Genomic DNA, 17405 nt, shown 5'->3' on the forward strand with positions numbered 1-17405 from the left:
AGACCGAGAGAGAGAGAGAGAGAGCATGAGCGGAGGAGGGGCTCGAACCCACGAACTATGAGATCATGACCTGAGCCGAAGTCGGACGCTTAACTGACTGACCCACCCGGGCGCCCCTACAACATAAGGGACAAGGGGGATATATACATCCACTAAGTGGAATTTAGTACCTGGCTGGCTCAGTCAGTGGAGCGTGCAACTCTTGATCTTGGGGTTGCAAGGACACATCCCCAGGACCTGCTCTGCGGAGGGAGAGTAACAGTCGCTACATGCACAGGACAGAGCAAGGGGCTGATGGCAACTTCCCCAAATTATTGCCGTAATTGAGATATTCACTCAACGAATATTTAGTGGGCGATATATTTCGGGCGCAGACAGACGTGGTCCTGTTCTGATGTGCCTGGAGGTCCGAGGGCCGTGGATCTCAACCTTACGAGACCCAAAGCGTCTTATAAAATGGATCATTTTTGGTATCCCGTTTACTATCTGAAAAAAAAAAAAAATCCCTAGATAAAAGAACATATCTGCACAATCATTTCTGCGCCAGCTCTTAAATGTTATATGAAACAGAAAGGCAGGCAGAGCTTCTGGTAACAGAACTCTGTACGTTTAAGTGTAACAGCCAAGCGGGCCAGGGTTTCGTCCGTGCGCGGAAACGCCTGGAAAGCATCTGCCACGAAAGCAGCCGGATCGCGGGGGGCTGCGGTCGGTGATAGGATTTTCGAAATTGCGAACAACTCGAGAGAAATTAGTGCAGACGTCGATACCGCCCCGGAAATTTTAGCGTGGGTTCAAAGTGTGCAAACCGCTCACCGTGTTCATTGGTCAAATTCAGGTCCTGGGCTCGGATGATCGCGGACTGGCCTGTGGTCTCCATGGCTGTCCAGCCGCAGGAAGTGAGAGTCTGGGGGAAGGATCTGAGCCTGGCAGGACAGACATCCTAGTGTCCCCAGCCCCGCCCACGGATCCCCACCCGCCCAGGCTGCTTGTCCCCCAAGGCCGAGAAAAACAGAAACGCCTGTGAGGCTTCAGAGGCAGAACCTCTGAAGAGTCCTGAGGACAGCCCCTGTCACACTGCATATCTTCAAACAGCAGGATGTCCTGATATCCAGGAAAATGTGGTGAGCGAGCCCCCAGAGCAGGGACCTGGGGGCTGTCTTCTAGGTGTCAGACTGCAGGATTCCGGCAGACATCAGGGTGATAATCAAATAAAATCTCCGTTATAAAGGACCTTAAAATAAGTACCAAGAGTGTCCCCGGGCACAGGGCCATATATCAGGGTCATCTATTTATTTGAAAAGAAATTTTTCAGGCTGTCTGGGAGGCAGGGCTGTGGCCGTTCCCAGCCGGTGGGAACGGGCAGTCTTTGCTCATTCTTTTCATTCCCTGCCCGTTTTATTTGTGAGTCTTTCCTAATACTAAGCACAAGTATACGTTGTATCTGAACAAATACAAAATACGAATATATACCTATAACGTCTCTTTAATGCCTTTACTTTGTAAGTAACCTCAAAATAACACGGATCAGTGGTGAAAATGTATTCCCGAGGCACCAAAGGGTGGAAGGTGGAGAGTAGGAGTCCCCTCCCCCACCTGAAAAGCCTGCTTCCCAGAGACTCGAGTTTCTCACGCACCCTTCCTTCCCTGCATTCTTTTCTGTGCATCTGCAAATACACGGGCATACGTGTATTTGCACACAAATGTGCCTCTCGTACACATCTTGTTCGGCAACTGGCTTTCAGAGCACGAACGGGGGAGGGTCAGAGAAAGAGGGAGACAGAGAATCCGAGCTGTCAGCCCAGAGCCCGACGCGGGGCTCGAACTCATGAACCGCGAGATCGTGACCGGAGATGAAGTCGGACGCTCAGCCAACTGAGCCACCCGGAAGAGCCATACTGGATCCAAAGTCCCCACAGCTCTGCTGACCCACCCACTGTCCCCACCTCGAGCCCCACCTTCCTGGATTTCCTGCAGAGAAGGATCCTCCCGGCTCTGGGAGAAGCTTCGCAACGGTTTCTCCTTGTCCGTGGAGGAGAAATGCAGGAGAGGGCAGCAAGCGGCCTCTGGGGCCTCTGGGGACTTCTCTGGGGACTTCTCTGGGGAGTCCTCCAACTGACTGATGGATTTTTAAAGCAGCATTTGTTGGTGGATCCCCCCCCCAACCCCAGATTTAATAAGTGAGTGCAACCTATAACCTTCCTTATCTAAAAATAAGCAGAGTTAATATTTTGGGAGATGCCCCCTCCCGAAGCTTTTCTGCGAATATACGTGTGCGTATTTTCTTTGTTTGTAGAAAATGGTGTATTTCCCGTATTGTGTTGTCACGAACATTGCTTTTCCCACTCAGCAATATATTGTTCGCTCATGGCGATAAATGCCATTTCACAACACAATTTCTTTTTTCTCTTTTAATGTTTTTTTAATTTATTTTTGACAGAGAGAGAGAGAGAGAGAGAGAGAGCATGAGCAGGGGAGGGGCAGAGAGAGCGGGAGACACAGAATCAAGTCCAGCCTCGGCCGGTAAGCTGCTTGGGTGAGCGAGGCCTGAGTCAGTTATTCCGTCCCATCCCCAAAGCCCCAATTTCTTTACCTGTAAAATTAAGTGATGTCCGTACAACTGGATATTACCCAGCCATAAAAGGGAACGGAGTAGGGGACACGTTAGGTGAGCCTTGGAAATGTTGCACCAAGTGGAAGAAGCCGGTCACGAAAGGTCACACGTGATATGAAATATCCAGAAGAGGCCAGTCGGCAGAGAAAGACAACAGACCGGCTGGTGGTTGTTAGAGGCTGGGGGAGGGAAAGAGCAGGACTGGGGAGTGGGCGGGGGGGGGGGGGGGGGGGGCGTCTCCCTCGGGGCCAAGGACACCACGTGTCCAGACGCAGGTGACGGCCGACGGCTGCACGTGTACAAAGCGTCACTGTTTCCGACGCTCAGAAGTGGTTAATTTCATGCTGCGTGAATATCACCTCCATGAAAGCAGGGCCGATGAATGTAGTTACCACCCAGGGGCTGCTTCCGGGCTTTGAGTAGAGAATGTTCCAGTAGGGACCGCAGTGAGTACAGAGCTCAGCACAAGGGGACGTAATCAGTGGCTGCTGTCACAGATCACCGCCCAGGGCGATCCTGGAGCCCCCACCCCACCCGCTGTCACCTCCCCCTCCCCCCACCTGTCTCTCCACTGCCTCCTACCTCATACTCTGGACCTGCTGTCCCCGGGGCCTCCTGCGGGCTGTCCCTGCCCAGGTGGCCACGGCCACCACCCGGGAGTCGTTATCCAGTGTGGCCTTCTCCTTCTCCCCGGGGGGCCCTGCCCTGCGTTCAAGAGCATCGGCTCCGCACATCCCCTCCTCCTTCCCACTGTTTCTTTGTAGCACCTCTAATAAGCGATGTGGGTATGCCGTGCTAAATTGTTGTATCATCAATCGCTTATTTTGTTTCTTCTCTTTCCTCTCCATCAGAACGCGAGCGCTGTGTTCACCACGGTCCTCCCAGCACCAGGCTCAAGGCAGGCACACGGGGGACACCGTGAGATCATGACCTGAGCCGGAATCGAGAGTCGGATGCTCAACCGATCGAGCCACCCAGGCGCCCCATGATCCGCCTGTATTCTTACGAGGACTTTAACCAGCTGTCAGCACTAGGCTTAGGCTACAGGCTTGAGTGCTTGAGAGAGGTGTAGGGTCACCTGGGTGGCTCGGTCGGTTGAGCGTCCGACTTTGGCTCAGGCCATGACCTGGTTCGTAGGTTCGAGCCCCGTGTTGGGCTCTGTGCTGACAGCTCAGAGCCTGGAGCCTGCTGCAGATTCTGTGTCTCCTTCTCTCTCTCTCTCTGCCCCTCCTCTGCTCACGCTCTGTCTGTCTCTCTCATAAATGTTAACAAATTTTTTTAAAAATAAAACTAAACTAAGTAAAGATTTTGGAGTAAAAGCTCAACGTATTGAGTCCTAAGCGTTTTGAGGCCTCAGATGAAAATGCACCTGCAACACAGGTAGCTAAGAGGTGGCTGTCTGGGCAGTCGAGGACCGCCTTCTGTCCACTGCACACTGCAGCCTTGTTGTATGAAGTGACACAGGCCTGGGGCATCACTCAGGGCCGGCCACAGAGCCTCAGACGTGGAGGCGGGGTGGGGGGGGAAGGAAGGGAAGATTCTGGAAAACGAGGAGGGGCGGGCAGTGATCCTAGCAACAGGAAGGAGGGGCCGGGGGCCAAAGGACTTGGTGCAAAAGAAAAACCCACTGGGTGTCTGGCCACCTCTGTCTGTCCCTTCTGTCCCTGCAACTCCCAACACATCACTCACTCTTCTCCCATTTCCTGTAGCTGTGGGGACAGACGGCCTGAGGGCTGTTCTGGGTCAGGAGGCCCCCGCACGGTGTGTTCCAAATGGCCAGACTCTGCGGTAAAGAAAAAATTTAGCAGGACACTTGTGAAAAGTGGAAAGGCAGACTTTATTCGGGACAATCTTTTTTTTTTTTTTTTTTTTTGCAATGTCTTTATTTATTTTTGAGAGAGAGCATGCATGGGAGAGGGGCAGACAGAGAGGGAGCCATAGAATCTACAGCAGGCTCCAGCCTCCGAGCTGTCAGCTCAGAGCCAGACGCGGGGCTCGAACTCATGAACTGCGAGATCATGACCTGAGCCGGAGTCGGACACTTAACTGACTGAGCCACTCAGACTTCCCGGGACGATCTCGATACAATAGAGCAGGGGAGGGACAGAGATCGGTCTCATCTGGGAACACTGCACGGGCAAGTGGGGGTACAGCCAACGAGCAGGTGGGGCAGTGCAGGAAAGATTACTGAAAGGTCATTACTAAAATTACATTAAATTATAGCAGGGGGCGGGGTGCGGGGGGGGGTTCTGGCTGAAATGACCCAACAGGATCCTTGTCGGAGGCAGGCCAAAGGGGCCAGAGATCACCTGGGGGCAGTGGAGAACACTGGGGCACAAGGGGGGGAGGGAGGGCGTGTTCCCGCCAAACTGACCCAGCAGCGTCCTTTCTAACACTGGGTTTTTACCCGGAAGTTTCCAGATGGGTCTGGGGAAGGTTCAGAGGCCAGACTAAAGTGTGACCCAGCAAAGAATCCTTGTTGCCCGGCAAGGTCCCGGGGCAGGTCCAGAGCCCCTCGTGGGACCCGGTGAGACTCAAACCAGCACCCTTGCAAGCATACCCCGGGCGGGGATAGCGTGTTGACTTGGGGTCTCCAAGCCAGGGAGGGCAGCAGAGCTGGGGCGCAGCCTGCAGTCAGGGTTTTAAAGTCATTCTCCTTTCACACATGGGGAAACTGAGGCCCCGAGGAGGGGCAGGCCTTGTCCAAGGCCCCGCCATTCTGGCCTCCACCCCGTGCTCAGCACTTACCCCATGCCCCCCCACCCCCAGGGAAATGACAGATTTTCCTCCCAGATAAGGGCCCCTCACGCCCCAGGTGTGGCCCATCCGATCGGCTTGCTAATTCTCCACCCTCATCACCCTCCGGGGCTTCACAAGTACCCGTCACTGACCACTTCCTGCAGCCTCCAAGGCTTCAAAACTGCGAGAAACTTCCTATGGCCCCGAGAACGTTTCATCCCACCAGCGCCTTTCATCGGAGCCTTTGAAAATGCCCTGAGAAGCTTCCAGCCTCAGAGAACCTCCAGGAAGAAGGTGGCAGGCGGGTACCGCCGCGCCCATTTCCCTGCTGGCAACACTGAGGCTCTGGGGGGGGCGGCTGTCAGTCACCCCAGCTGAGCGTCCCCCCCACCACCCGGGTCAGTTCCTCGCGAGATAGACGTACAGGGGCTGACAGAGACCCCATGGAGCCTTCCAGAAAGAGACGGTGAACCCCACGGTTGCTCTTGCACGCATACCCCCCCTCCCCGTGTCCTCTGTCTCAGCGATCCTCACCGCGGCACCCTCGGGGGCTCACGGCCCTCGTGCACCCTTTGAGCTGGCCCCAGAGCACCCCTCGCCCCCCACCCCGCACACCTGGGGTCCTGCCCCGCGGGGAGCTCGCAGGCCAGGTGGGTGCCCAGGTGAACACAGCTGAGGACACACTGCAGGGCAGCTGGTGAGACGTGACAGACGGGCGGGGGCGGGGGTGGGGGGTGGGCAGAGCCGGAGAGAGGGCACAGGGTCCCTCCAGCACCGCCGTCGGGGTCATCGGGACCCCCCGGGCCGTGTTCTGGTGCGTGTTCATTACCGCGCGTGTTGGCCCGGACTTCCGGCTTGGAGAGCCCTCTCTTGCCCTTGGCCGGCACTTCCGGCCAAGGAAGCCCCCCTGGTGGGTAAGTCCCTCTGCTCCCCCAGACACTGAAGCCCGAGAAAAGCAAAGCTTTGAGGGGTGGGGGCCTGCCCCGGATCGGACAAGTGATAAGGGACTGACTGAAGACAAGTCTGAGAATCGGTGCTTCCTGTCGGAGTTCCTGGACCCCGAGACGGCAGGACCCGCCCGAGCTCACTCACGAGGGACGCTGCGGACCCCCGCCTGTTATTCATGATGAACCGCGCCCTGAGCCTCTGCGGGTTCCAGATACCGCGTTGGGGGCGGGGAAGGGGGACAAGCCAGACCCAGCCTCTGAGGGTCCCCAGGGAGGGCAGGCAGGTGCTCGGATCCGGGTCAGGTGCGGTGGGCAGGAGGGCCGGGAGGACCCCGCAGAAGCCCTCCCCACCCTACCCCCCAGCCGGTCTGGGGGCCAGGGCTCCTTCTGGGGGTTGACACCCACGCTTCATGGGGACAGAGCCCCGAGCCGTCCTCCCCAGGCCTGGAGCTGGGGTGGCTGCGTGGACGAGGCCATGTGCGCGGGGAGGACACCGGGCTGGGCTCAGTGCCAGGAGCAGCCATGGGGCCGAAACAGAGGCCTTTTAGAGTCTGAGATTGAGACCCCAGCCCTCAGGTCCAAGGTGCCTCACGGACCCCAAGTAAGAGAGACTAACTCCTCATCCCGGCAAGCCCCCTACCCAGACTCCCCTCAGGTGCTCTCTGGCCAGCCCGGCCACCTCTGCCACGGGCGCACTCAACGCTGACAGGTGCCCTCCTCCGGCCCCCCCACCCACCCCCGCCCCGAACCCAGTGAGGGGGCCGCTCCCCTCCTCCTCCGCCTGGGCTCCCAGCTCCCTGGGGAGACCCTACCCCCCCAGAGCGGGGCTCTTGTCCTCCTGTTCAGTGTCTCCCACGTCCTTCAAGGACACGGACTATTGCTTTTTTTTTTTTTTTTTTAACTTTTCATTCTGGAAAAATCTTAAACATACACAAAAGTAGAATGGTATAGTCCGTGATCATGCCCCCGCCTCAACTGTTACCAGTTCGTATCCAACCTTGCTTTTTTCTGTAGCTCCCCACCCTTCCCCCTCCCCCCAGACTGGATTATTTTGGAGCAAATCCTGAACGTTTTGTTGACTTCATCTGCCACTATTTCTACCTGTCTCTTAAAAGGGGGTAAAAATATGACACAGAATCGCTATCGTAACACAAAAAAAGTTAACCCCAATTTCCTAATATCTTCTCATAGCTCATCTTGAAATGCCTCATTGGTCGAAGAAATGAACTTTTCTTTAAAGTCATCTCTGTGCCCAATGTGGGGCTCAAACTCACCACCCCGGAGACCCAGAGTCCCAACGCTCCACCGACTGAGCCGGCCGGGTGCCCCAGAAGTGAATTTTTACAGGGGGTTTGTTCACGTCAGGATCCCAGCATTGCATCGAGTCGACAGGGCTCTTTGGTCCCTTTTGGTCTGTAGATGGTTCTCCCCCTCTCTCTCTTTTTCTCTCTCTCCACTGTACTTGATGAAGAGGCTGACGTTTGTCCTGAATTTCCCACAGTCTGGGCTTTGTTGACGGTGTCCCTGTAGCGCTTCGTGACCTGCTACTGCTCCCCGTTCTTCTGTTGACCCGGTGGCGAGCTCCAATCGCTGGCTTACGTTCCGGATCTCTATTTTGGGGCGAATGACTCACTCCGAGGTGGTGGTGGTGTTCTACAAGGAAGGACAGCTAGCAGCCATGAGGATCGCTGTCAGGCTCACGCCTTCATTAAAGGTTGCAAAATGAGGATTGTGTACCTCTGTCACTCCTTCTCCGCCGATCAGAGCACTTCCACCTCTGGGTAGTCTGGGTATCGGCAGAGCGCTTGCGTCCCGAGGGCCTTCTCTTTATCCACTGTGTACCTTGAGTTACAGTCGTACAGAAAAGGCAGGATAAATACTTTGCGTACCAGGTTGTTGTTTTTGTTGTTGTTAACCTTTTTTACACGTTTTATTTATTCTGGAGAGACAGAGTGGGAGCGGAGGAGGGACAAGAGAGAGGGAGACACGGACTCCGAAGCAGGCTCCGGGCTTCGAGCCATCAGCACAGAACCCACCGAGCTCGGACCCACGAACTGCGAGATCATGACCTGAGCCGAAGCCGGGAGCTCGACCGACGAGCCACCCAGGCGCCCCTGCCTGCCAGCTCTTAGATAAAGGGATTGTTCCCTGGAACCGGCCGAACGTGATCAGTTTCATTTTTTATGACCATCACGAAAGAATGGACTTTAACATGTTCGATGTGTTGCAACCTATTGCTTTTGTTATTCTCGTTGGCATTCCACTTGTCCTGTTTGACCGGCGGGGGCCTCTTCGACTTCTTCCTCGAGAGAATGCCTCAGTAGTGTTGAATACTTTTGTCCTCTGCAGATATGACTAAATATTCCAGACTCTGGAATACTGGCCTAGAATGGGCCATTTCCCCACAGAGCATTTTTTTCTTTCTTTCTTTTTTTTTTTTCCTTTGCACGGGAAATGGCGCGGGGAGACCACAGTCTGCCCGTGGATGAGTTTAAACAATCCCGGAATAGTCAACCAAGTTCAAAGCAGGGCCCTCTCTGGCAGGGTTTTTGTTCAGGTGATAACGCCCGAAGCGAAAGCACATTTTGGGCATTATGAGGGGGCGGGCTGAGTCTCTACCGCCCGCTCCCCAGGGTCAGTTTGCTCTGGGTCAGTGGCGCTTGGGTGGGCTTTATTAATGCAGGATTAACTTGGCCCGCTGGCCAGGCAGCCCGGCTGCTAACCAGGAAGGCCCAGCGGCGAGGAGAGCTTCCTCTCCCTCCTGGAGCGCAGTGCCCGGCTCAGGGTTGGCGCTCGGGGCTTGCTGAGCGCAATCGGAAAGAAGGGGCCTGTGTCGCTGGCTCCTCCCTGAGAGAGTGCTGGAAGTTCATGTGCCCGTGACAGCTACACGCCCACAGGCCGAGAGGTCCCTCCAGGGACCAACGAAAATGGAAAAGTACCTACTGGAAAGCGGCTCATCTCCCACACCCACCGGGAGCCTGCGTCTGACTGGACCAACTTGGCTTTGTATTTTACCCGCACGATGTCTCTCCTCTGTTAGAGGCAAAAATATGCAGCAAAAGGAAGCATTTTGGAAACACACACCCAGTACTCTTGCCGGCCGGGACACCAAGGCCAGAGTGGGTCCTCGGTTACTCCGGGGAGCTCGAGCCCCGCGTCGGGCTCTGTGCTGATGGCTCGGAGCCCGGAACCTGCTTCGGAGTCTGTGTCTCCCTCTCTCTCTGCCCCTCCCCCACTGGCTCTCTGTCTCTGTCTCAAAAAACAAATAAAAACCAACAATAATAAAAAGAAGACCGTGCACGGATGCTACAGCGATATTCAACACACCGTTCAGCCAAATCTGTATGAGACTGTCCGCGACGAAACCGAGGTAGTCATTCTGACGATCCAGAGTTCTGTTCCAGCCACATAAAAGGAGAGTCTAGAATTCAAGTCCAGTGGGCGATTCTGAGCCACCTACATACGTCTTTGTAAACAGTTCTCAGGGAAGAGGAATTTGCTGGGTGATGATTTAGAGCCGTCCTGTCCGCTGCCGTAGCCAAGAGAGGCCGCTTCTATTGAAATCAGTTACCGTGAAATTAAGCAAGATACCAGCTCAGGGGCACCAGGCCCCATTCAGAGCGCTCAACAGGCATGTTGCAGGGACAGGTGTAGACAAATGTCGGGTGCGAGGGCCAGATCCGCTGCCGGTCGTTTCTGTTCTTTGTGATCAAGCGTGTGGACAGAAACCTGGAAAACCCATGGTTCTCTGTCTCCAGCGTGGAGGGGTTCTTTTTAACTTCACTTGCTTCTGTGAGTCTGGGTGGAGAAAGACGCTACCCAGAGGATGTGGGTAGGAATAACTGAAAGAAAGGAAAAAAAAAACACAAAAACAAAAAACAACTCAACGTGTGTGTCGAGTTCAAAAGCAATTTGGACGTTGTGATTGGAATACGTTTGGCTCTAACCAAACAACAAAAGAGGCCCCTTAACCTTTTATCGCTTTCCTGGCGCATTAATACCTTTTGCGGGGGGTGGGGGGTGGGGGGGTGTCGTCTCTCAATCTCTTGTAACCTCTGCTTCCAGAATACACTTCAGGAACTGAAGAAGCCGGGCAGGGCAGCGAGAGGAGGGGAAATCAAAGCGAGGCCAGGATCAAAGGGACTCAGGGTGGAAGCAGAAGCCATCGACCCTCCTTTTCCTGGGTCTCTGATCAATAAACACCAGCCCCGGAGCAGGGCGGGGGCGGCTCTCAGGGCCGCGTGGAGGGCCTGACTTGAACAACAAAGCCGGGAAGAGGGTACTTAGCACTTGGAGAGGAAAGGCAGGCGTCTGTGATGTTGGGGGCGTCAAGGACAGGAGCCGTGGGGGGAAAGGTTAAGGATGCAAAGGAAGGACAGTGACCCCGAGTGGCTCCCGCCTGCCCGCTGGGGCTGCTGCAGATCGCCATCCTTTTTTGTTTTGTTTTAGCTCATTGCTTTTCTCTTTCTTCTTCACTTCTCTTTCCTGGATGTGCGTCGTCTATTTCCCCTTGCCCGCCCCTTCTGGTTCGACAAGGGTGACCGACACACCAGATGCAAATAAGGGCCCAAGCCCTGAGCAGGCCAGGTGGTGAGTGGGCGGAGCCCAGGTGTGGATGAGGGGGGGACCGCGACCCCGGATCTCCGTGGCCCTCGCCTTGGGCTAACCCTGAACCTCAGGGTAGCCATTCCGGAACTGGTAAACTGGCTTTGGTAGAGGAAAGTGCCTTATGGAGCCTCGAGCAAATAACTTGCCGGAATGATTTTGTTTTTCAAAAAAGTTTTTTAACGTGTATTTATTTTTGAGAGAGAGAGAGAGAGAGAGAGACAGAGTGTGAGCGGGGGAGGGGGGCAGAGAGAGAGGGAGACACAGATTCCAAAGGAGGCTCCTGGCTCCGAGCTGTCGGCACAGAGCCCGACGCGGGGCTCGAACCCCCGAGCCACGAGATCATGACCCGAGCCAAAGTTGGACGCTTAACCAACTGAGCCCCCCAGGAGCCCCACCAGAATGATTTTTTTAAAAATATTGCCAGCGATGGGGCTCTCTCTGTTTTCCAAAAACGGGTATAGAAGAATTAACAAAAACACTCATCGTATGCTTCCAACAGGATAACTGAGTAGGGGATCCCGACCTCGGGGTTGGCAAAAACCACTTAGGAGTTTAGACGTGTCTGGCAAACAAAAGGGGAGAGGGAAGCCTGTAATTTTCAGCGAACGGATACACATCAGATGAGATGTGTAGAAGCTTCTAGCTTCCTAACGCTGGTCAGTGCAAATCCCGAACCGGGAAATCTATTCTCACGGTGAAACAGTATCTCCTTCCAGATACATTACATGCATCCTCTGCTTCCGTGTTCTAACAGTTTTATAAAAACATTCAGATTTTACCAGTTTTTCCCACTAATGTCCTTCGTCCTTTCTAAGGATCCAACCCAGGGCACCCGGCTGGCTCGGTCGGTGTGGAGCATGTGACTCTTGATCTTGGGTTGTGAGTTCCAGCCCCGTTGGGTGTAGACTTTACTTTTTTTATTTTCTAACAATGTTTTCAATGTTCATTTATCTTTGAGAGAGAGAGAGAGAGAGAGAGAGACAGAACAAGAGCAGGGGAGGGGCAGAGAGAGAGGGAGACACAGAATCTGAAACAGGCTCCAGGCTCTGAGCTGTCAGCACAGAGCCCGACGCGGGGCTCGAACCCACGGACCGCGAGATTGTGACCTGAGCCAAAGTCGGACGCTTAACTGAGCCACCCAGACGCCCCAGGTGTAGACTTGATTAAAAAAAAAACCAAAAGACAAAAAAACCCAGATCCAACCCGGAATGCCACATTGCCACTTACTCATCAAAAACTTCATTTTGGGGCCCCTGGGTGGCTCAGTTGGTGGAGTGTCTGACTTCCGTTCAGGTCTTGATCTCTCCATTCGTTAGTTCGAGCCCCACATCAGGCTTACTGCTGTCAGTGCAGAGTCCCCTTTGGATCCTCTGTCCCCCACCCCACCCCCCCACCCCCCGCCCCGGCTTGTGCTCTCTAAAATACCTTCAAAAAACCTAGGTTTTCAAAATATACGTATAACGCCAACATATGCGCAGTTCAAAAACAAAAATACAGCAGCACCAGCAGGTGTAAGATAAAGTCTCCCTCCGCAACCCCTCATTCCCGATTGCGATCCCGGGTTTCCACCGTGTCCCCACCGTGTCCCCGCCGAGGTTATTTCTCAGGTAAATACCAGCACACGCAATTAAAACCTCATCGAGAGCAGAGGGAGGAGAGAGGGAAAGGCTGCCGTCTTGTTTCAACACGGGGGATATACCGCGAGCCTTCCAGAAAAGTCATGAAGGAAAATGATTGTTTAGTCAGTGTGCGGGATGACCAGGCTGCAAACTGAATGCTGGCATTTCTTTTCTTTTTTTTAATGTTTATTTATTTTTGAGAGAGAGAGAGAGAGAGAAAAAGAGACAGAGACACACAGAGAGAGAGAGAGAGAGAGAGAGAGCGCTTGAAGGCATATAAGCAGGGGAGGGGCAGACACAGAATCCGGAGCAGCCTCCAGGCTCCCAGATGGACGGACCAGGCTCCCAGATGGACGGAGGGGCTCGAACCCACCAGCTGTGAGGTCATGACCAAGTCTCGGACGCTCAGCCAACTGAGTCCCCCCAGGCGGCCCGAATGCTGGCATTTCTTACCGCCAGTTCAAAAAGCAGAAAAGACCGCCCACGGGCAGCACCTCGTCCCTCTGGGCGGGTCTGTCCTCCCAGGCACAGGGAGCAGGTGACTCGGACGGACGGGGCTGCGACACGGGACTGTGGGGGTGTCCACACAGCCCGGGATCGTTGTGACTCCTGACCCCGGGCAGAGTTTCTGGCTGAAAACCTCACCTCGGCAGCCACACAGCCAGCAAAGCTCGGCCTTCCTCGGAGGCTGGCCTCCCGGTCCCAGGGGGGCTACACCCAGGGCACTTTGGGGCTGCGGGGGTCTGGCTCCATCATCACTGCCTGAGACCGGGAACCTAATGAGCCCAAGGGGCCTGAAAGACGACCCCCAAGACTGGAGGGGACGGCGGTGTCGGCCTCCCGTGGGAGGGTGCAGGGGAACTGACCAGTGAGCACCCCAGTGTCTTGTGGAGGCCGGCTTGCGAGTCCTCGGGGCCTCTCTGGATTCTGGAACTATCTCCTGATCTGTAAACCCGGCATAGGAACTCAGGATAGCACAGCCTCCCACGATTCAGGAAAGAAGGACCGAGCACAGTCAGACAGAGGGTCTGACCTCCCGTCCCACTTGCCCTCTGCCTGAAGACTCCAAGATCCAGGAAAGGAAGGGAGAGGAAGGGCGGGGGACGGAGACCGAGAGAGGAGGGGTGGGGCGGGTAGGTGGGGAAGCGGGCTGCCCGGGAGAGCCCGAGGGTTGGACACACAGTCCCTGCCGCCCCATCCACCCACCAGGAGCGAATCGGGCCCAGGGCTCCCGTCCCTCCCCGCAGTCTGTCTTTCTGCCCGGACACCTGGAAAGCCCGTCCGGGACATCCAAGGTCTTCCGGGGGTGGCCTCACGGGGCCCTGAAGGACCCTGCCCACAGAGAGCGGTCCTGGTGAGATCAGGGCTGGACGGCGGGGGCAGGAGGCCCGGGGCCCACGCCCGTCTCTTCCCACAGGGCGACCTGAGTTCGCGGAGCGCCTGGCACGGCGCGGGGGCCCCGCGCCCCTCACCCTGCGGGGGAGGCACCCACCCACGACCACAGCGCAAGTCCCGGTGAAACGGCCTCTTCTAACGGGGCCCACCGGGCCGGCCCGCCTCCCGCCTCCCGCGAGGGCCCCGCGGGCACGTCCGGGAAGGCGGGGTCCCGCGTCCACCAGCGTCCCTGGTTCCCCCGCCGCCCAAGGGGTGGGCGTGCGGCCCCCTAATCCGCGCCCCCCACGGATGCAGGGCGCTTCGGGGAGCGAGGGGCTGGGCTGCTTGGCCCACCTGGCACAGGGTCTCGCACATCGCGGGCGCGGGGGGGGGGTTGGGGGGGGTGGTAAATAAATACGTCCCAGGCCGCCGGCCAGACGGCGGCCAAGGGTCGCTGCCCGGGACTCGCGGGGCGGGACGGAGGCCGACCCCAGGGCCCGCCGCCGAGTGGGAGGCCGCCCGCCCCGGGGGATGTGGATTGCGGCGACCGGCGGGAGAGCGGGGGTCGCCGGCGGGGTGGGTCGCAGGGTTGGGGGGGCGGGGGTCGCCGGGGTGCGGGTGGGAGTCGCCGGAGCGGGGGGCGGGCCAGAGGGCTTGCGGGGGGGTCGCCAGGGTGGAGGGGGGCCAGCGGGCGGGGATCGCAGGGGTAGGGGCGGCGGGCCGGAGGGCGGGCGGGGGTCTCCGGGGGTCCCGGCCCGAGTTCGCGCCTCCCCTCCCCCCGCGCGCGCGCGGCGGCGGAAGCGGCGGTTCCCACGGCGTCTGGCGGGGCCGCCCCCCCGGGGGGACACGGGCCTCCGCGCGCCCGGCCCTTTGAGGCCGCCGCCGCCCCTCCCCCGGCCCCCGCCCTATATCCGCGGCCCGCGCCCCCCGGCGGCGCACAGGCTGGCGCAGCGATGGCCGCCGCGGGGTCCCGGGAGCTCGGCTTCGGGGCGGGCGCCGCGTTCCCCGCGCCCCCGCCCGGCCCCGCCGCCCCGCCGCCCCCGCGCCCCGGCCCCTTCGCGGGCTTCCCGGGCGGGGACCCCGCGCCGCCCGCCCCGTCGCAGCGCCGCAAGCGCACGTCGTTCAGCGCCGAGCAGCTGCAGCTGCTGGAGCTCGTGTTCCGCCGGACCATGTACCCCGACATCCACCTGCGCGAGCGCCTGGCCGCGCTCACGCTGCTCCCCGAGTCCCGGATCCAGGTGAGGGGGGGGGGGAGTTGGGGGGACGGGGAGCCCCGGGGTCCCGGGCGGCGAGCCCGGGCGGGCGTGCGGCGGAGCGCCTGCCTCGGGCGTCGGGTACGCTCGGGGCCCCTCGAAACGGTCAAAGCCGAGTCCTCAGCGGGAGGGGGAGAGGGAGCCCTTGGATACTTTTTCTTTCTCCGGTTCAACGAGAAGAGACCGATGAGGCCCGGCTGGGGTTCCCCCCGCTGGGAAGAAGGCCCCTTGGGACAGGGCCAGGCGACTCTCCGAGTCACCCCCAGGAGCCCCGAGGCCACGCTCTGGGCCGGTACTGGGTCTGGAATCTCGGGGTAAAGCCTGAAGCCCGGGCGGCTCCCTGGAGCCGGCTGCGTTTCTTGCACATTTAGATCAGAACCCGGGGGGCTCGGGGGTGATGAGGCCCCTGCCCTTCGGCCTGTGTCCAAACGCAGGTCTAAGCGGGAGCCCTCATCTCAGCGCTGGGAGGAGCGGATTTGCTTTTGCGCATCCCCGGGGGGTGGGGGGTGGGGTGGGGGGAATGACCTGCGGGTCTCAGCAGTTCGCCCCGGAGGCTTCCTACGCAGGACACCCTCAGGACTGGTTGGGACACCGTGAGCAGCAAATTTGTCCACAGCGGTGGAGTCCGCAGAGCAAAGTGCCTTCTTGATTGATTTGATGAGGGGCTGTACTTTTCAGGAATGATTTGCTAAGTTATTTTAATGCCTATCTTTTAATTTTTTTTAATTTTGAGAGGGAGAGAGAGGGAGACAGAGCATGAAGGGGGGAGGGGGGCAGAGAGAGAGCGAGAGAGAGAGAGAATCTTAAGCAGGCCCCACGCTCAGCACGGAGTCCCAGGTGAGGCTCGATCCCGCGACCCTGGGATCGTGACGCAGATGAAATCAAAGAGCTGGAGGCTTAACCGACTGAGCCTCCCAGGGGCCCCCAATTCCTCCCCTCTTTAAGCCTAGAAGCATTTTATCCTCAAATTCTGAGCCCTTCTGTTTCCGTGACCCTATTTCTCATTGCAAATATCCCCGTATGGTGGCCAGGCACCCGGCAGTGGTGAGTCAGGGAAAGCGGGGGGTTCTGAATGCCGACCCATCGGCTGGCCCCAGTGCTTTCTGAAACCCAGGGGGTCCCGGAGCAGGGAGCTAGGGCCCGCCGCCCCGGAACGTGGGGACGGTGGAGGCCATCGTGGCACAAGGACTGCAGCCCAAAGCCCCTCTTGTCTCCCCGCTTCCAGGTGTGGTTCCAGAACAGACGGGCCAAGTCGCGGCGTCAGAGCGGGAAGCCCTGTCACCCCTCGGCCAGGCCGGAGCTGTTCCTCCTCCGCTCTGCTCAGGGGAGCGAAGCGAAATGCCTAAAGCCCCAGCTGCCTCTTGAAACCGATGGGACCTGCCCGCCCGATCCCCACAGGCTGGGAGAGGGCATCTCTGCCCCTCACTGCCAGGGTCAGGGTTTTGAAACCTATTGCCCCCTCTCTGAAGGCCCGGTTCGAAGCTGGACTCCTGGGAGGAACACATCTTTTCTGCCTTTGGAAACTCTTGAGCACAGGCGGACTCGGGCCGAGCCCACAGGAGCTGGAGGCTGGAGGCAAAGGGGACACACCTCACTCTCCCTAGAAGCCTGGAGAAGCCTCCAGGGGCCACCAGATGGGAAAGACCTTCCGCTGACCTTCCCAGACTAGCAGGCGACGTCTCTGGCCAGCAGGGCGGTTGTGCGGGTCGGAAGGTCACCCCCCCGGACAGTGCGCGACCTTCTCGGGGCCGCTCCTGTCCGTGGGGGACCAAATGAGCCCCCCTCTCTCTCTTAAACGCTCGAGGCTCCCTCCCCCCCCCCGCCGCCACCAAGTCTGAACCTTCCCCTGATCTTGATTCTGTACCTCTTCCTGCCCCCACGCTGTGTCTCTCTTTCTCTCAAAGATAAGTAAATATTAAAAGAAATGCGTGCAAATTACCGTTTGCAAGTTAGCCTGAGATAAATGAAAAGCTCGTCTTGGTACGTGGAGGCTTTGCACCCTCCTGAGGGCCGATGGAGACCGTATAGGCGGTGGCCGGGGGTGAGGTCTGTGTGTAGGCTGTGCAGTCTTGACGTTACTAGAATAGTCTGAGCTGTGTTCAGCGTCTCTACGCCAGTTGCCCTAATTTTCAGAGGTGTTATTCAAATGACTTGCGCTTTTCCGAGCAGCACATCCCCTCCGAGAAGCAATCAGGAGACAGTTCAGGCTTTGGTGGCAGACTTGAGTTTTTTTTTTTTAATGTTCATTTTTTTT

At 57.7% G+C, this 17405-nt stretch overlaps 1 protein-coding gene across 1 annotated transcript; it reads left to right on the forward strand.

Annotated features, from left to right (window-relative positions):
* The first annotated feature begins 14851 nt into the window (after positions 1-14851).
* Positions 14852-17074, forward strand: MIXL1 (Mix paired-like homeobox). The gene is given in 3 exon segments (XM_042976460.1): positions 14852-15136; positions 16377-16620; positions 16623-17074. Coding segments are annotated over 3 exon segments (588 nt in total). The 3' UTR covers positions 16682-17074.
* The last annotated feature ends 331 nt before the right edge of the window (positions 17075-17405 follow it).

The sequence above is a fragment of the Panthera tigris genome, chromosome F3 (genome assembly GCF_018350195.1).
Source record: "Panthera tigris isolate Pti1 chromosome F3, P.tigris_Pti1_mat1.1, whole genome shotgun sequence".
In the NCBI taxonomy this organism is placed as follows: domain Eukaryota; kingdom Metazoa; phylum Chordata; class Mammalia; order Carnivora; family Felidae; genus Panthera; species Panthera tigris.